The 20830-nt window shown below is 36.9% G+C and overlaps 1 protein-coding gene across 5 annotated transcripts in view; it reads right to left on the bottom strand.

Annotated features, from left to right (window-relative positions):
- Positions 1 to 20830, bottom strand: part of LOC121319258 (TOX high mobility group box family member 2-like) — a 100714-nt gene that overhangs the window by 16699 nt on the left and 63185 nt on the right. For 3 of the 5 annotated variants that reach the window (XM_041256499.1, XM_041256500.1, XM_041256501.1), the window contains 2 exons: positions 16127 to 16360; positions 2529 to 2771 (listed from right to left, as the gene is read on the bottom strand). In XM_041256499.1, coding sequence (XP_041112433.1) covers positions 2529 to 2771; positions 16127 to 16360 — 477 coding nt within the window. The remainder of the gene's footprint in view (positions 1 to 2528; positions 2772 to 16126; positions 16361 to 20830) is intronic. The other 2 variants (XM_041256502.1, XM_041256503.1) reach the window with 1 other exon arrangement.

Genomic DNA, 20830 nt, shown 5'->3' with positions numbered 1-20830 from the left:
TTAAGCAGAAGGCAAACTCCTCTTTATAGGGGAAAATAACATTATTGATAGAAAACGTCACACTGTGCACAATGCAGCAGATTTTACCACAAAAAAGGATTTTGATAATACAATCGACCTACACTATAAACTGAAAGCGACTTGCGATTATGTCTTTAAGAGTGGCTGAGAACAGAATAATACCTTAGGCTTTAAAATGATTTTTCACCTTGCAGCATAACGACATTCTGACAAACACTGTTTGGTTGTCAGTCTTGTTGTGCTCCAGTCTTTGCAAGCAGGTGAGGACCGTTTATCCTGTCTCAACACGGTGATGCTTTCACTGGGGTTCCTGCCTGTGGAACCCCTCCTGGCCCCACATTTTCCTATTCACTGTCTGACTGCGCTTACAACATGTGCGTTTTTGAGTAATTGAGTGTTTATCCAAGCTTGTTGACGCCAATCTTCATTGCTCTTTTGTGAGTGAATTTATACCAGGAAAACCTAAGTTGTATAAACATATATTCTCAATATAAAATATTTAGAAGACAGGGTGGTTTTTTTCTAGCATACTGGATTGAGTTATCGAGCCTAATTGTATTAATTAACATAAAAAATGTATTTAAATTAATGGTCAATGCGAATGCATCCTTCATTCTGATGATTATTATTTTACATAATATAAGTTCATGTTTAAAATATTACTTCTACAGAGTTCCTGCAATGGATTATCAGTAAATCAAAATATATAAAAAACAATAACAAAAAACCCACTACATTGCTTCAGGTCAAACTGAAAATAACAAAGCCTGGAAAACAGTTTAATTCACAGTAAAACAGTAAGTGGCTAATGAGAGGTAAGGCAATGTTTTCGTACAACCTTTCATTTTATAGGACTGAACAACATGAAAAACAATTGTTTCAAAATAACAGCTCTGACACAGACTGAACACTAGGTGTCAGTGTACACATAGCTCTATCCAGTGTTTAAAGGTAGGAATAGAGGCTTTAGCTCACCGCATTGCAGGTACTTAAATAAGGATCCTTTACAATCAACTAGGGCCAGATGTGGAGGTGGACTATTTTGCAAACAGGTGATTATTATGTAATGCTTTGGCAAGGATTTTTACAAATACAGGACATAAACAAAAGAAACTCACTGTTTTGTGCACAGAAGTTCATTTCTTATTTTGGGCAATGCTTAGAAACAGATTGCCTTCATAAAACGCAGGCCTGACTGATGGTAGGGACTTTAATTAGTTGACAAGCAGTCACAGCATGCAAACAGAAGGTAATAATGTAGCTAAATGTGCAATTAGGTTGTTATTTACATGCGATGGCAAAGCTTATTTATTTCTCTCATACAAAGGCTGTCGTTTATATAACTCATGGAGACATTTACAACGGTGGTGAATGATTTTAAGACGGTGCTGACTTCATAATTATGTATTCATTATTTCTTAAGGTGGTCTTATTATTTTGAAGACTCCCTTGGTTGCTGAAGACTACCGAGAAAAGTCTTCACTAGTCGACAGCCTAATTATAATACAAACCAGGATCGGGCAATTTTATTCTGTTTAAAAAAGGATGGTGCTTATATCAAGTTTAAAAGGGTCTACATATTTAAAATCCTGTGTAAAATAGCTTGAATTGGTTTGCTGTTATTTAAAGCCCATGATATCAGCATCTTTATTTGCTAAATTATTATTAATATTTTGCCATTTAAAATCACTGTGTTCACAGCAGTTACAGAGAAATAAAATATACTTATGGTAACTTAGAAAAACATGATCTGATAGCTGAACTGACAAAGCAATCAGACAGTAACCCGTAGCTTCTATCCCCAGTTATGCCATACAATCCTTCCTCACCTCGCTGTGTAATAAAATAGTTTTGCAAAATAAATATTAACTGGCTTCTATATTGTCAATGAGTGGATATTATTTGAATGGTAACAGTTATAACTATAAAACAAGCAAAAACTTGCCTTTTTCAAGTAAACAAAAAAAACCTAAGGTGGTTAAAACAAACAGCTTGATTTCAAAACGATGCACACAATCAAGCCCATTGTGTTTGGATCAGGTGAACGCATTTTTCAAAATGTCCCTATCGCAAAAGAGAATACATTTTTAGATCTGTTTTTGATATTTTGCAGAGAGCAGATGGATTTGCACTTTTTAATATTCGCAATCACACATGAATACTAAAAAGCAAAAACCTTGAGAGAATCTGAATGCATAGCCTCTGATCAACAGATTTGATTTATTTTTACTGGCTCATATATATAAAGTGGATATGTGCATTACAGAATCAATGCAGACTGTGTTCTTTAAAATATGGTACACCTTACAGTTTATGGCAGCAATAATACTCTCCTCAGTGGGCATTCAAGACAACAGACTTTTTGTTATGCAGTGTTGCTATTGCCTCTGGTCGCTGAACTATCCTACTGCTGCAGGTAGAATTACCTAGTTCTGCTCTGGCCGTGTCTAATTGTCTTGCTACAGCATTTCCCCATCGTCAAATATAAGTGAAGGTTCCACCAGTACCTTAGAATGGGAATCTGCTTCCTCTTCCTGGGCGGAGCTGGAAGGGGAGGGTGTGGCTGATTTACTTCCTGGAGGTGAGGGGGAACCGTGGCCAACAGAATTTCGCAGGCCAACCTGAGAGTTCAGCTGGGATTGGCACAGAGCGGTCATGTGATGTGACAGTGTCCTAGGTGATCTGTTTATCAGAGGGATGTGGTGACTGGAGTCATAATGAGAGCCGTCATGGTGAGCCATCTCCTGGATCTGGGTGAGAAAAGAAGATGCACTTTTTACATTTTTTATTCCCAAATTATGTTTTTTTTTTTTTTTTTTTTTTTTTTTAAATCTCCTTTCCTCACCCTGTCGCCAGGAGGGTGGGCAGACAGAGTTGAAGACTCCCCTACAGATCCAGTCCCTTAGAATTTGGCCCAGTTTTCCCACCTCTTACCAAGTTCAGCTAATTAATATCCCATCTCATAACTGGCCACAATGACCTCCACACCACACAAGGGAGTCATCACAGAATGTGTGACACAGAGCTAGAGGACAACAGGGGACCTTCAAGCACCACCATGCAAAAATATCTCCTCATTATGTTAATTGTAAATCAGCAAAACAGTCTTTTTCTGACACCAGGGAAAGGGGACTGGGGATGAAACAAAATGTATATTGTTAACAAACACTTGAATGTTTTCTTCTCAATTTAAGATGTATTTTACACCAAGGGCGACAGATATCTAGTCTGGCTCACTCACAAGAGTTTTATACCTGAAGAGATAACTGTACTGTACATATTTGATAAGCATATCAATTGATTCTTGGCTTGTGTACAGCTGCATATCACAATCCCACTCAAATTGGTAGGTTATATGCTCAGTCGTGGAATTTTTGGTGGAACTGCTGGCTGTACTTGTGGACGAACAACCTGGTTACGTTTGTGAATAAGGTGAGGTTCTAATATGAGGTTCTAAATTACAAAAGCCTACTTACAATAGTCACGTCCACAGAAGCAAGTCTTACCTGCCTCTTTAGCACAAATCACAAAGTTTGTCTCTTCCAGACTCATTACTCTAGTGAAACATTAATAAGTAAAAACTCTAATTAGATTAACATTGTGCTAACAAGATCAAGTCAAAAGGTCCCAGAAGATCAGATCTTAATAAACAGTGGTAAAGCATCTGTAATGCAGCCCTGCCAGTAAAACCATTTTAATTGGCCCCAATGTGTTGCCTGAGTAAAATATAGTATATCATATATAATCTGAATGCTGTTTTTATTCCTAGTACATTTACAGCAGATTAGAGTTAGATTAGAGAGTACAAAAGTTTTTTTCACAAAGGTGTTCCTTTTGCATTTCAAATCACCAGCCATGGAAATACAAAAAGAAACAAAGAACCAATAAAATAAAATAAAACAAAATGAAATGACAACACCATTTACATATTAATTAAAAAATAACACTGCTCAAACCATTTTGAAGTGGCTGAAGAACATTTCCCATAAATCTTCCATTTTGTGTGGAATTTGCCCTTTCAAAGACTCCACAACCCAAGAAGCATTGAAAAACCAATTAATCAAACATGAATGGGCTATCATTGCAAGAGCTAGGCTATTTCCATAGCAACAGCCTCAGGGTGGAACATTCGCCCCTTTAATCTCAGCTCACTATGTTTTTCACAAACAACACAAATAGAGAAGAAAGAAACTGCTTTGAAAATAGGAGACCAGGTAGAACTGAAAAGGGACATTTTCAAATAATGAGCTGTTTTCAGGGATTGTAGCTGGTCTTTTTGACTGAAAGAAATCGAGAATGGATGAATAACTTATTGTCCTTCTTGTGAGGTCATTGTCCACGAAGACTGTTTCCTTTCTTCTGATGTTAAGCAGTGCCTTGCATTCCTTACCACTTTTTATAATATATGCATGTCACACATTCTTTGAAATTGTTTTCAATTAGCCTAGTTATTTTGTATTCAGCATCATATTTTTATTCAGAGGCATTACTTTTATAAAAGTGTAAGCTATTTTCCTCTATTTAGTTGTTTTAATGTTGTCAACTAAAATATATGACATAAACTCACAAAAGCTATCAGGTTTTCCTTAGATGGGATGCATACATTTACATACTCGTGTCTGGAAAAAAAAAACAAAACCATTACTTTAACATTTGGTTTAAGATAAAGTGTACGATGTGCCTGCTGCCTAAACATTCAGAAAATGTATCACAAAGGTTGCCATAGGTACTGTATGCTAATTGTTTAGTGTTGTCATCATGGGACTGGAAGCTCTTGTCTGGGCAACTTGGTTTAGTTGTGCTGCTAAAGCTGTACTTTCACGCACAATGATGTCACAAAGGTGTATGTTGAAGAAAGCTTATTTTCAGCCTCCTGCACTGCCAACATCTGTTACTCAGATGCGGGCTCTAACCTGGGGTAGATAACCACGACTGGAGTTATGCGTCCCGAGCTGAAGGCGAGGGTGCTAACGAAAGTCAAGGTCATCTACCACACAGTAGAGCCCGCATTGAGAGGGCTCTATCGCTTTTAGAAAACGATTTATTTCTTTATTTTCTCTTAAAAAAACCAAAACAAAACTAAAACCTTGAACTTCTGATATTTCGCCCGGTAACCTTCCACTGAGGAAAATAGTCCCTAGCATAATTATAATAGAAAAAAAAAAACACATGTAGAATTATTATTTGGGTAACATTTATTTACTGGGGTCTTACTCTTTCTTATTGTAATTTATCTGGACATGTACAATTGCTGAATGGTGTGAGTAGTATTGAGTTGGACTTGCAACTTGTTGTCGGAGGCGGGACATCATTCAAGCTTGCAGGGAGTGGATTGGCTGGTGCGGAAAGAACTGAAACAGGGTTGGCAGTTTGACTGGCTGGTTTCGAGAGAGGGTGTTGTTTGGATCCAGCTGATGACAGAATTGTGGACCAATCGTGTCTTTCCTGTTGATTTGCTCTCCAGTAGCTGCAAATTGAGCCTTCATTATGGTGTCCTGTCACAGACATATGATTTTGCTTGTCTCAAGACCAGCGTGAGAAAATCAGTTTAAGTAGCTTTTATGTTATTAGATTAGTTGTAAATTAGAATGTCTTTATGCACGGACTGATTTAAAATTGAATTCACAGTTAAACACTTCAGCGTTCCAGTGGGCATCTATACAAAATAGAAGCCTGCTAGATCTGAAAACTGATTGGTTGTTCGCACTCAATCGTTTCCTAATTCATTTTATAGCTACAGTAATGCTTATACAAAAGGCTTTTTTGTTACTTGAATTCCCACAATATATTACAAAATACAAACGTTTGAAAAAATGTGTCAATAGGAGTGGTTTATAGAGCTGTCTATCACTCCGTGTGTGATGATGTGTAATGATGTATTTTATAGCAGTTCTGTATTCTCTACTATATTTTAAAGCTGTATGGTTTGGCCACACAATAAGCATGGTATGAAGATTGCAGTAGCTGTGAAGCAGTATTGTCATCTGTAGCCTAAGTAATCTGTGCACCCCCCTTCATTCAGTTCATACACGTCATCGATCAGTCTTTCTTAACAAGGTCCAATAAAACTGTAGAAACAGTGGAACTAGCCAAAACATTAACATTACTATCCCTGGTTTGTGATTTTAATCTTTCTTTTCAATAAAACAAAACAGATACAACATATTATTAATCTCTTTTCTACACAAATAACTAAGGCCTTAACATTTTTGTGCTCAATTCATAGGGAATCGGCTGTTCTAGGGCTTGTACCATCTGACTTCCATTTCTAGGGTTCTATTGACCTTAGCACGGAAACAGTTTTTTGCCTCAGTTACAATAAATAGCCTGGAGCGCTTGACACTTTGCAACTGACAGCTTTTTGAAGCAGTAAGATCAGTAATGCTGTAAGATAGATACATTATTTTACAGTTACTAACATTAAAATAATGGTCACACCACTCTGAACTATTCCATTGATATTTAATAGCACTACTGTACAGCCAGATTGAAAAAACAAAAATTGCACCAATCACAGCTTTTCTCACCAGTATTTACACAATGCACATGCAAAAAATGATCGCCGCTATTGATAAGTCTGCTCTCCCATACACCTGTTACCACATTTGCAATTCAAATGAGCTAGAACCTTTCAAGTAAAACATGCAGATTTGCCACATGCCAGCCTGATCCAGTTGCACACCAGTACCTTCACTAAATGCATCCATAACTCCTTTTTTGTCTGAACCAGTTTCCACAGTCCACAGAAGCCCAATAAAACAGAGGTATTTACTTTTCGAATTGTAGACATGTTATTGAGAGTAACAGCTTACTCACACAGGTTCACAGTTGCTATTGTAAAATCACAGAGCGTTTAATTGAAACAAATGACTATAATAATAGAACATTATCCCTGCAGGCTCCCAGTCATGACAGCTTTAATTATTGCTGTGTTGAGGACTCAGAACGTTGATCCCTCAAAGGAACAGCAAACATGTTTTAGGTAGACATACAGTGCCTCCTCCAGAGAAAAATCCTGAGCCCTGAACTTTGTTTAAGCGGGAAATTCAGCTTCTTCAGCCCTTGTAACTGATAACGAAAACCTTCTACTGATAGGAGAATATGTTGCTATTCCAAAATAGTCTGTGATTAAATATGCAACAGTCTATTCACATGAACTGCGCGTAAAACTGAGATTTGAGACATATTTCAAATTACTACATTTGAATATTACATCATCTTATGCCCCAAGTGTAAAGACTCATTTGGAACGTGTATGTTGATTAATAGTACTTTAAGACATTTATATTGAAAATATGTTGTACATTAACATGGCTTGTGATATTGTACATACAATTGCTCTTATACAAGTGAAATATAGGTGAGAATTTCAGGCCTATAAGTACTGACACGCTCTATGAATTCCAATGTTATGTTACTGTCGTATTTTAACAGCAAGGTGAAAACATCATAAAATCCACCAATGTAATTTGCAATAATTCCCCCAGCAGCTTAAGGAGACCAGGAGCACAGGAACGTGAATAGTATTGCATTTTTCCTATTAAAACGCTGATACAATACGCTGCCACCAAGCAGCATCACCTAATTTGAGGGCCCTTGAATGGTCAAGTGAGGCTGTACCTCACACACAATGGTTGTGTAAACTGGTATGTTGATGATTTTATGTGTCAGTGTGTGTTGAGATTGTCAGATCTTGGTATGATTATTGGTATCTATTTATGATTGTAATTACACAGGATTTGTTGAATGAGATTTTGACCTACAAACAGTTCCTTTGACTGAGAACAGAACCTGTACATACAACACAGTAGGATGCTTTACTTCCTGGACAACTTGTTTTTTTCCACAGCACTTTATTGTCGTACCGCTTCCCGTTATGTAGCAGTCAGTTAAGTTCAGAGTGGGTCATTCATTACCATACGCTCACTAACTTAAAGCTGCAGTTTCTCACAAGTTCAATTTCAGTGTGAACTGGAATTGAATTTCACTGTGTCTGCTTAGTACAATTGTCCTGCGTTGAGCTATCAGAACCCTTGTTCAACTGACAGTTCAGTTTGTTTACATTTTAAAATGCAAGGCCAAGGGCCTTTAGTTCTTATGCTCCTTGCCTTTGGAAATCCATCCCAAGTCATGTCCTGAATGCTGGCACAGTGGAATCTATTAAATCCAACAAACAATGGCCAATGGCCTTTTGTTTATACTGTAAAGCGTTCTCGGATGCTCTGCATGAAGAACGCTATATAAAAGCAAATTGTATTGTATTGCATTGTACTGTAAAACATAGTTTTAGCTTTGTCCTAATGGGGCATTAAACAGGACCCAACCTCACTCATCATACCCACACTTCCCCTCCTGTACAGTACTTGGCTGACTGCCATCTTTTATAACCAATAATTAATTTCATAATTGATCGAATATTTGATTGGCAAATCAATCATTTCCCAGTTTACACCACATCCTTACATGTCCGTAATGGAGATAAACAGAGAGATCATTTCCCTGCAAGGATAGGGGTTTAACCCTATCTCTGCCAAACCGCCACCAAAACACACACCATATACACCAATGACTGGGGACTCCTCACCCTGTCACACATAGTGAGTAAATATAACTGCTTTAATTTCAATATAGCAATCTAAATATTGTTATAACCTGCAAGTGTGAGACTAAAGGCAAATCCCTCAACAGCTACACAAGCCATACAGTAGGTAAATCCTAACTGGTTACAAAGGATTGCCACGGCAACCAGGCCTATCCCTTTTGTGTTGTAAACATTATTGTGAGGAAGCTGTGTGTAGACAGCCAGGGGAATAATCCAGGGGAATGTGAAATATGTACACTCATGTACTAAATATTATAGACCCTGCTTTGTATTAATTAGCATGGATCAGCTTCAGTTTTACCATTTTTTTTTTATTATTCACCATTAAGAATCGCATACCAGGTTCTTCACTTAAGTGGGAGCCTCATTCTTTTCCATTAAATTAATAACCAGTTATCCAGATTTAATTGTTTATCCTCTGCTTCTAATTCCTGGCAACCAGCAAATACAGTGTTCAAATCTCTTCGGCCATGCTGTTTCAAATTATTCATTAGTCTTAACAACAGTTGCCAAAGGTAATTTAAATGAGCACGTCATGAATATTCATTAAAAGTAATGAATACTGATTTGTTTTTAATGTTCATTCCTTAAATATTCCACTTCGCTGCCTTCTATTTATACTAAACTATTAACCTTCACAAAAATAAAGCAAGATGCTTTTCGTCTTTGTAAAATGGGAAAATATGTCCCATTGTTCATTTGCAATAAAAAAGGTGTCCCATTATTCTCCGAAGCTGAAAATGCCATTGCCAAGCATATAGTTTATCCCTGTTAGATCAAAAATCCAATTTAAAAAATAACATTTTACCTATACCATACTTCTGGTTTATATGGAACCAGTACACTTTTCTTTAATGCCTATTTTGTTCAAGGGCAGGTGCGCAATTAAAATCTAGCAGTGCTTAAGGCAACAGAAGATGGATTTGGCAGCTTGTTTTTGACATTAAGATTATTCTGTTCTAGTAAATACTTCTTTGTGAGGTAATATTTCATTATACTGACAAGTACAGTATGCAGGTGTGGTGGGACCAGAGTAAGGGTGGATATATAATAAGTTAGATTAATGAATCCTGTTTTAAATATCATTCTACACAGCTGTAACAATTACTATATTCACACAATTATTGTTTAAGATTCAGCTTTTATTAGGGAGCTCCTCTAAATCCCTTGTTTAGAAAGATACAGGGTATTAATGCTTGAGACAGGATAGCCACCTGCCATGTGGGTGTGTGCTTTCATTGACAGGCAGGACAGCGAGACAGTTGATATGCCCCCTAGCAGGCAAACAATTTTAAATCAAGGTGGCATTTTGATTTTCATATTTCAAGACTCATATCTGCATCCCTGTGTTTCTCATTAATGTTATTGTCACTGATTTCCTTCTTTAAAGTGCTACACCATATACTGCATAGGATTTTACAGCAGATATGATCTAAGACTTGTCTATAATGACATGAACAAACACATCTGTCAGCAGGGAATGTTATTCTTAAACAATAAAGGTCTTTATTACTCTCAGTAGGTGACAAAAATTAACTCATTTGTACACTTTCAAAGTCTTCCTTTGACCTTTTCTCTTATTTCTTATTATATGAGAGCCTTATGTTCTGTACGTCACCTTCCTTCCTCTAGAGGGGTCAGTCTGACTACAGGGGAGTCAGAAAGAGAACTCCACTGCTCAGGAGGCCATGGGTTTCGCGTCCAGCTTAGATGGCCTAATTGTTTTGACAGGTGTCTACAATGGGGGTCATTGTGAGCACTTTAAAAAGAGTCAGGGTGAACCCATTGGAGAGAGGTACAGGAGGAGAGAACATTTTGTGAGAGGAGAGAGGGGAGAGAGAGAGAGAGAGAGAGAGAGAGAGAGAGAGAGAGAGAGAGAGAGAGAGAGAGAGAGAGAGAGAGAGAGAGAGAGAGAGAGAGGGAGAGGGCATGGCTGACTTCAATTCTTGGACTAGACCCCTATAATATATATATATTATATTATATATATATATATATATATATATATATATATATATATATATATATATATATATATATATATATATATATATTTTTTTTCCTGACAGACACTTCCAGTGTTGTCAGTGATTGACAATTGCGATATTGCAGACTGTAAAAACAAGACAGGAATTACTGGAATCAAATTATATTTGTGTGTGTGTGGGTTCCCTTCTAAAAGTTTACTGATAAAAGCATATTAAACACATACTGTAATGTACTTCAACAGAATTGCCTTTCTGCTTGAATTTGTTTTGTCTGTCAAAGTGTATTCCACTATTGATATTAACTGACTGTATGCATGCAAACATCACATCATTAAAAACACCACTGACTCAGAAACCTCTGCTGTACTATTTGATCTTCAGCAATGACGTGGCGAGGTTCAAAGCCAAAACCCCTTGGCCAGTTTACTTTTTAATGGGAAAAGTGGAGGGCTGAATCAGCTTTAGTGAAAGAATAGTCTGTAAAACTGTACAATCCTGTCAGAAAGGGGTTTATCGAGTGATAAGCAGAAAAAAGCCTTTGGCAAATTGTAGTATACAATCCTCTATCATCATAACATTGTACCTGGAAACCATACATCTTGTCTCTTAGAGTCGGGCTTGTTTTTGGAGTTTCCTGGGATTTAATCTTGTTGGGATCTAACACACAGTGCCAGGAACACAGATATAATATAGATTGGAGAGGTTTCCCAGTACAGTTCATACAAGGATGTGGCAGATATATCAATCCTTACTTTAAAAAAAATATACTGCAGACCTAAACAGCCACATGAAAGGGTTGCTGCTAACAGCAATGGACCTGTGTTCTGCTAACCCATGAAAAAAAAATACTAGTTTCCTATAACATATACAGTAAATACAGGAAATGATACATTTTATGAAGGTACTAGTGTTTTTTTGGATTTGGAAGCTATTATTGGGTACAGTACAGTACCTGATAATGTTACTTATGGTAGTATGATAAAGATTTAAAAAATATATAAAAATAAAGATTTTATTATATATTATCCTGGGAGGGGTGTCCATTATCGACGACAAACAATGCATCGATGCTATACACTTGCCAGTGTTATTTCATAAGGATCACCCTGTAACTACATAACTCTTACTTAGGTTATATAAAATGCAGCCATAAAAAACATGAAAGACATGAAGTTTATTGGTAAACATGGGGATGGATCGTTGATTGCCATCACTGTAAAATTCTTACAACAATACACACTTTCTCTCCAATCACGCAAAATTCTGATCTCATCAGCTTACATGTTACTGCCTTCCACCGACTGCCATACGTGATTAAAAAAAATGTTTTTTATCCACTACATCCTTTTATTAACCTAATCTTAAAACTAATTGACGTTATTAAAAAAGAAGATGGGTTCTAGAAGAGGAATGAAAAATCCCTTTGACATAATGAAATTGAAAATAACTTCCATTTCTTTAAAATATTTTCTCAATATCCAGCTACACATTTTTATATCATATTGCGGGAGAAATAAGGCCCCCTTTCCCTAGAGATAATAAAAGAATTGAATTTTTCCTTATCGGTCATCTATTTTTCCAGAGAAAGCTATTACACGCTGCCTCTGGTTGCTAAGCAACAAGAAATATTAATAGCAGCTTTTATTAGCCTGGCTTTACCAGAGGAGTACTAAAATGAGAAAGTGGAAAACATGAATGTGTTACATAAATCTTTAGACCTTTCAGGGTTTGTGCAAGTCTCTGTTTGTGCTATGATTTATAGCGATGCCGGTTCATTTATGAGAAAAGGGGGTGTGAAATAAGAAAATGGAACATTACCCTGAAGGACTATTTGAAAATAAATAATTGCAAAGGTGAAAAGAAAGCTGTTTAAAAAACAGAGTTCTCTTTCGGAGAGAGATTTTACTGGCCTATTACACACAAAGAAAAAAAATGCTCTCTCTTGTAGAAGCAAAATATATGAATTTGTTATGAAGTCTACCCCCCCCCCCCCCCCCAATAACAATGCTTCCATGAGTATTTTTATTCCACCTCCCTCATCAAGCACCAGAATAATGATCATTTTAACAAGTTTTAGCTTTTAACAAAAAAAAAGAAAAAATATGCTGTGTTTTCGTCATTTTCCACAATCCTTAACTCAATTACAAATAAAATGTATAAATCTACAACCACATGGTCTATAAATCACAGCCTTCTCTTAACAGCGCTACATTAGGAACTGTGTATTTCTGTGCAGTTACATCGCTGATGTACAGGAGGGACTGAACTAGAAATAATGAAATCCGGCATAAGGAAAGCCGATATGGATTCTACTGCTCATAGCCCCCATGCTTGTGTAGTTATTTATTTTAAAATCAAAATGGGGTATTTAGCTTCAGCTGTTATTAATTTATTAAGTCATATGTAGGCTGTCTCTTTATATAACAGTTCTGTAATATTAATGTAATCTTGTGCAGTCTGAGCGAAATGACGGAGAAGCCAAGCTGAGCAATTTAAATGACAGGTCCGTACATATGTAAGCTTAATGTCTTTGCAGCTCTTTAATATAGAGTATTTTCTGTTTGTCATCACCTATCTTCTTTACAGAAGAGAGCATATATGGATAGATTCTTCCAGTCTTTAACTTTAGAGCAACTGTGTAAAACACTCTGCCAGTACAAATAATGTTGCCGGGTACCAGATAGAGTTACGATTATAAGTTAAGGTTAAAGCATGTGCTCTAATCTATTTAATATGTTCTTAATTATGCATATGCAATATCAAATGCCTTCAAGCCCCCAGGGATATGTCATGGCATTTAGGCATGTAGCATAGGGAACAGAAGAAGGACTGATGAACAGGTTCCACTGCAAGCTGTGTACATTAGAGCAGTCAGGCATCATGTTTATCCCACAAGAGATGAAAACCACAAAACAGTAAGTGCAGCAGGCCCTAATGGATTCGAAATGGCCTTCTATTAGGATTAGGCTGGTAATTATGTGTTTCAATCTAAATAGTTGCATGTCTGAAAAAAAAGGCAATTTCCTTTGCATTAGTGGGGTTCTTGTGGAGCTGAAGGGACACCTTTTCTGCCTGTTTTTTATTTATTTAACTAAGCAGGTCCAAAAAACACAGCAAACAGGAAACTATAGGGAATTCTGTGAAAACGATGGCTTTTTAACAATTAGTTTTAATATCGCCTCCTCATATGCATAAATGCTCCACTAATACATTTAATTGTGTGCTTTTAGTTTTGATCCACGCAGGACATTTACAAAGATGTGTTTTCATCAAAGCATCTGCAACAGAATTGTTTTGTAATCTTCCTTTGTGGATGCTTACTGTACATCCTGAGTTTTTTTTATGTATTACTTAAAGTATCTGCTAGGCCTTTTACCACCACAAAATCCACTGTTCTTCCAGTGATAAACATTTACCTCAATCAAAAGCTGTGCACCAACAATTGTGATTCATTGATTTGAGATTTATACTGCAACATCATATTTGCATGAATGCCTACACCCCATTTACAAGGGAAACTGCACTGGTGCTCCTGGGACAAATAATTGTTTTTTACATGTTCAAATATTCTTTCAAAATGTAAACAAAATATTTCTTTCATTTGGAATTAGCTGGAAAACACTAGTATAATTCGTACTACAGTAAAATTATAATTCCTGTTACAGTAAAATCAATCTTTCAGCAGTAAAATAAACTCCCCCATCAAATGAACTATGAAAGAAAGGATATAACGTGTTATTTGTGTCAGACCTCATTGATGAATTGCTTTCCTCTGCATGATATATTTTTGTTACAGTCATTTATAGATTCTGTTATATGAACATGGTCATTTTTCCCAGCGAATACATTTCAAGCAGTGCTTGTTTGAATTTTTGAATACTTGTCCCAGCCAAAGCATGGCTAGTTTTGAGTATTAGCCACAGTTTTCTTAACCTGTATAAGCAAGGCGGGACAGAGCTTCCTGGCTTTTTTCCTGATCTTTAATTTTCACAGAGCACATCAGGACCCTGGGAAAGGTTACCCCTACAATGAATTAATTTTGTAATGAAAAAGAAAACACATGCAATGTTTTTCACAAACAGTAACAGTGGTTGAATTAAATGTTTCAAAGGCAGCCTGTGCTCATAGGTGCAAATACATGGAAATGCAGTTCCATTAATACTCAATGTTGGTCAAACAAAGCCAGAGTAAACTGGCTCTACTGTCTTTTTAAACTAAAATTTAGCCTTGGTTTGAACCATTTCTATCACGTATAGTCAAATCTGGAATTGAACTGAGCCAACACGGACAAAGTCAGTAAAGATGAGCCCCCGACTCAACCCACTCACCTCCAAGAAAAGACACAAATCTATACTTAAACTTTCCCTCAAAATTGATATTTTCTGTCATCACTTTGAGCCTTCCCAGGCTCTTTCACTTGCATGGCCTGTGTGGTGTACCAGCCTGATAAAAACAGAGCTCATCGCAGCAGTGCCCTGGGTGCAGGACAGATGGTGTCTAATGGCCAAAAGTTTTGCATCACCCTATAGAATTAACTCAAATAGCTTCTTAAAATAGAATTAAACCTGCTGAATAACGAGTAGTTTCTTTGACTACATGATGTTGATATAGTTTTTTGTTTAAACTATGTCTCAATCCTAAAATTCTAGACGATGCCAAACTTTTGGCCCTAGCTCGACTTCAATGCATGCGAAGGATTAAACTTGGTGCAGGGTTCAACAGTGTGTCTGGGGAGGTTTAGAGAACAACACGCAGACACTCTCTTACTGTATTAGGGCCAGGTCTAAACAGATTTGTTTTTGGTATTCTTATATTGCTTAACTGAAAAATGGGCCCAACGATTGCTTCCTCAGACTGGTAACGAAAAAGACAAATGCAATACATGAACAAAACAAGTAATCTGTATACAGTAAGGATGCTGCTATAAGGTCACATATAAAAACATGGAAAAATTATTGCACACCTTAATTATATTTTTAGCAAAGGCTTGCTTACAAAAAAAAAAAAAAAAAAAAACTTCTTATGTAATTTTTTTTTCTCATTTCAAGTTTTTGTTGGTGTGTTTTATTCTCTAAGTGGATTCATGGCCTTTCTAAAGGTTATTGTAATTTAATGAGAATAGTATGTCCTTTTTACAGACGTGGGAGTTTCTGCATGTTGTATATAGGAGCGTTGAATACGAGTTGTGCCTTATACAGTTATAATATTCTACCGCTATGGCCAAAAGTTTTGCATCACCTAAAATCTTAGGATTGAGACATCAATATATTAACGTAACATTATTCAGCAGATTTCATTCGAAGCAAAATAAATTAATTCTATCGGGTGATGCAAAACTTTAGGCCATTTCTGTACTTATTATACTATGGCGTTTTTGATAGGTTAGCATATTTGCAACAGCTCAGTCACGTGAGTGAGATCAGGAATGGGTGAGATAAAGTTTCATGTATGTGAGAAAAGGGTTACAGGCACTACACTGTATGTGTATATAAACAGAAAGTAGTTTGTGACTTACAGAGGGCATTTGGCTGGAGAGCAGATGTCCGTCCTGCCCCAGCCCCATCATGATGGCTGGCAGCTCTGGGTAGGAGTAGGGGTTCAGCAAGCCGTTGGGTGGGAGGGAGTGACACAGGGAGTGGTAGCCAGACTCAGGGTCCATCAAGTGGAGCAGAGAGTGCTCTGGAAGGTTGGGAGGGGTTATAGGAGGGATTTCATAGTCTTCATCACCTCCTCCCTGGCTAGAGTAGTTCTAAGACACAGAGAAAACAACAATTCTCAATTACACCAAGATACTACCGGCATGAGAAAAAAGCATTGGCGCTACAAGCGAATAAACAGATGCAAAGTACAGAGAAAGTGTTCTCTTATTCACTATCTGAAATATGAAAAACAGTGAATTCAACATGGTCTTCAACATGTCCTAACCGATTGCTTATTTTCCTGCATTGTTTTTCCATAAATAATAACTTAATTTATTTTAACTTTACAAGAACAAATATTTTGAAAACATTTTTTTTTCTAAATGCTTTTATTACATTTATTATATACAATTGTGTTTGAAAAATAATAAAAAAAATTGTTGATCAAAGAAAGAAAGAAAGAAAGAAAGAAAGAAAGAAAGAAAGAAAGAAAGAAAGAAAGAAAGAAAGAAAGAAAGAAAGATGACACGATAAATATCATGAGGAATTTGCATACTTTTTTTTTTTTTTTTTTTGCAATATTTCTCTATTATCATCTTAAAGCACCCCAAGAGGTGTGCAGAGAAATATGATTTTGCACTCTCAAAATGCATACTGGAGGTATTCAATAGGGAATGAAAAGCAATTTTGTCAGAAGCAATCTGACTTGACTCCGTTCATAATGACTGAGTCAAATTAATCATCACAAATAATATTCCGGTGTCAGCCATTCAAGAGGTTTTTAATAGAATTTTTATGATTCATGTCTTGCGATATATATCAAACAGTCAGTTCTGCAACATTTCAAAAATCAATTCAATATCATCTTCGTGTAGCCTGTCACCTTCTCCACCAGAACAGCCATTTATCTTGCAAAAAATAAAACACCTTTAACAAATAAACTGCAAAAAAAAGGTCTTCCCATTTATTCATTTTTACTAGTGCCAACAGAATGTATTTGTACAGAGCTGTACCATCTTCACGTTTCATTTTGTTATTTCTTAAACTGTCCCCTTACCTTTTTATGATGTCTGCAATCATTCTGAGTGCTCCTTACTGTAAATACTAACAAATACATGAATACATATGTCTATGGCAGGCTCTTGTACTTCTATCCATGATCTTTTCCTGCTGGTGTTTCTCTCAAAGGTGATTAATTGACCCTCTTATTTCGACTAAATGCTTAATAATATAGTTGAAGGTCTGTGAGAGATCAATGGATTTGAGATCTGCTCCTATTTGGATTAGCATTGTAATGACACCCTGTAGAAAGTTAGTGAGCTCCAAATCAACTGCATACATTTAAATACAGCAAACCCTGAACTTCTCTGTGTCAGATGGTATCAGTTGTATTGTATCTGATTTTATATACAGTACTGTGCAAAAGTTTTAGGCAGGTGTGAAAAAATGCTGTAAAGTACGAATGCTTTCAAAAATAGACATGTTAATAGTTTATATTTATCAATTAACAAAATTCAAAGTGACTGAACAAAAGAAAAAGCTACATCAAATCAATATTTGGTGTGACCACCCTTTGCCTTCAAAACAGCATCAATTCTTCTAGGTACACTTGCACACAGTTTTTGAAGGAACTCGGCAGGTAGGTTGGCCCAAACATCTTGGAGAACTAACCACAGTTCTTCTGTGGATTTAGGCAGCCTCAGTTGCTTCTCTCTCTTTATGTAACCCCAGACAGACTCGATGATGTTGAGATCAGGGCTCTGTGGGGTCCATACCATCACTTCCAGGACTCCTTGTTCTTCTTTATGCTGAAGATAGTTCTTAATAACTTTCGTTGCATGTTTGGGGTCGTTGTCATGCTGCAGAATAAATTTGGGGCCAATCAGATGCCTCCCTGATGGTACTGCATGATGGATAAGTATCTGCCTGTACTTCTCAGCACTGAGGAGACCATTAATCCCCAACTCCATTTGCAGAAATGCAGCCCCAAACTTGCAAGGAACCTCCACCATGCTTCACTGTTGCCTGCAGACACTCATTCGTGTACCGCTCTCCAGCCCTTCGGCGAACAAACTGCCTTCTACTACAGTCTTCTGCCAAATATTTCTAATTTTGACTCATCAGTCCAGAGCATCTGCTGCCATTTTTCTACACCCCAGTTCCTGTGTTTTCGTGCATAGTTGAGTCACTTGGCCTTGTTTCCACGTTGGAGGTATGGCTTTTTGGCCACAAGTCTTCCATGAAGGCCACTTCTGACCAGATTTCTCTGGACCGTAGATGGGTGTACCAGGGTCCCACTGTTTTCTGCCAATTCTGAGCTGATGGCACTGCTGGACATCTCCCGATTGCGAAGCTAAGTAAGCATGATGTGTCTTTCATCTGCTGCAGTAAGTTTCCTTGGCCGACCACTGCGTCTACGGTCCTCAACGTTGCCCGTTTCTTTGTGCTTCTTCAAAAGAGCTTGGACAGCACATCTGGAAACCCCTGTCTGCCTTGAAATTTCTGCCTGGGAGAGACCTTGCTGATGCAGCATAACTACCTTGTGTCTTGTTGCTGTGCTCATTCTTGCCAAGGTGTATGACTTTTGACAGTAAACTGTCTTCAGCAACCTCACCTTGTTAGCTGAGTTTGGCTGTTCCTCACCCAGTTTTATTCCTCCTACACAGCTGTTTCTGTTTCAGTTAATGATTGTGTTTCAACCTACATATTGAATTGATGATCATTAGCACCTGTTTGGTATAATTGTTTAATCATACACCTGACTATATGCCTACAAAATCCCTGACTTTGTGCAAATGTACCTAGAAGAATTGATGCTGTTTTGAAGGCAAAGGGTGGTCACACCAAATATGGATTTGATGTAGATTTTTCTTCTGTTCACTCACTTTGCATTTTGTTAATTGATAAATATAATCTATTAATGTCTATTTTTGAAAGCATTCTTACTTTACAGCATTTTTTCACACCTGCCTAAAACTTTTACACTGTAACTGTGTATATATATATATTAATATACTATGAGTATATATATATATTAGATTATATATAAATATTTTATGCCTATATCGGATACACTAAGATTTATCATAGTAACGAAATTGGGTACGTGTTTCAACACTGAATATACTGCAAGTTTATACAAATTTTTCGACTTCTCAAGCACCCTCACTAACTAATTATCAGATATATAGTTGATATAATTATCACAGGGTTAAAAAAATATATTTTTTAAATATTTAATTTAAAATGAAAAATGAAACACTCCTTTAAAATTCAATTTTGAAAAAAAAAAACTAACAAAAAAACCCCCAAAAATATCCTTGACTGTTAAAGGGAACTGCAAACTCGATTGGCTGTAGTTTGATTTACTGTGCCTCTGCATTGTCTGAGGTAGGGGAGATTCATTTTCGGAATTGTTCTTTGAAGACAGATGTTTTTGTAAACCTTCAAGGATATTGTTATTGTTTGGCCTAATGGACGATAACACAAACATTTCCTGAGATTCAATTTCCCTCAATTGTTGGAAGGAAACTAATTTGTCTGTTGTAAACATTTGGAGCATTGTGTGAAGTGGCTCCTTGTCCACCTCCATTGGGAATGGAGCTACTACACAGTGCTTACAATACAATTGCATTATTACATTTATTATTTTCTTTGCAGGCTGTTTATGTGAGCCAGGATTTGACTTGGTACCATAGAAGCTTATGCTTGGTCATGATTTGTCTAAATTAATGATCCGGCTGCACAGAGATCGTGAAATTAGCCCAACACCGCAATTTTTACAATAGTCTTAAGAAATACAAATTTATTATTTCATAATTATCATTTGTATTTCGCACAAAAAAATCACATTAATGAAACTGTACAGCTCTGCTGTGTGCCTGTGTGTAATATTCACCAGGCACAGTGCTGTGCAATCTAGGCGGGAAATTAAAATACTACACACTGTAAACAAGAAAATGGATGCATCGTAAAAGCTGAAAAGGTGTCTGCAGCAGATCACGTAAAGCAGTGTCCGGCAGGAGTTTTACACTGCGATGGAGGTAAGCTCTTCTGTACATCCTGCAATGTTACGGTAAATCACTACCAAGAATCAGCTGGTGATAGGCATTTAGATTGAAGTATTCACCGAAAGAGAAAGGCGGAAATCCAGAGCAGTACTGCGACTGCTTTACTTGCAAAGAAACAGAAAACAGTGACTTCCATTTTCCAAAAGTCCACTGAAAACCTGAAGCATGACAGAGGCGTTTGTTTGCGCAAATATCCCTCTTGAAAAACTGGACAACAAAAAGTTACGTACATTCTCGACTGAGTGAGGCAAATGGTGGAGCTATTACTTCATCAGCCCAGCTGAGACACGAATACTTACCTACTTGCTGAGTATCGCAGGCAGGGGATTATGGAATTGGTAAAACATTTACACACGCCTGGTTGCTTGTCAGTGGTCACTGACGAGTTGACTGATGCCCATGAGATCAGTATGGATTACATATTGTATTTGTTTTGTAAGACCTAAATGCTGAACACGCATCTGACATACTAGAACTGAAAGCTGTCCTTGCAGATACACTTTACCTACA

This window comes from Polyodon spathula, chromosome 8, assembly GCF_017654505.1.
Source record: "Polyodon spathula isolate WHYD16114869_AA chromosome 8, ASM1765450v1, whole genome shotgun sequence".
Classification (NCBI taxonomy): Eukaryota; Metazoa; Chordata; class Actinopteri; order Acipenseriformes; family Polyodontidae; genus Polyodon; species Polyodon spathula.
Note: the sequence above shows the minus strand (reverse complement) of the source record. Positions and strands in the feature narration are given on the sequence as shown.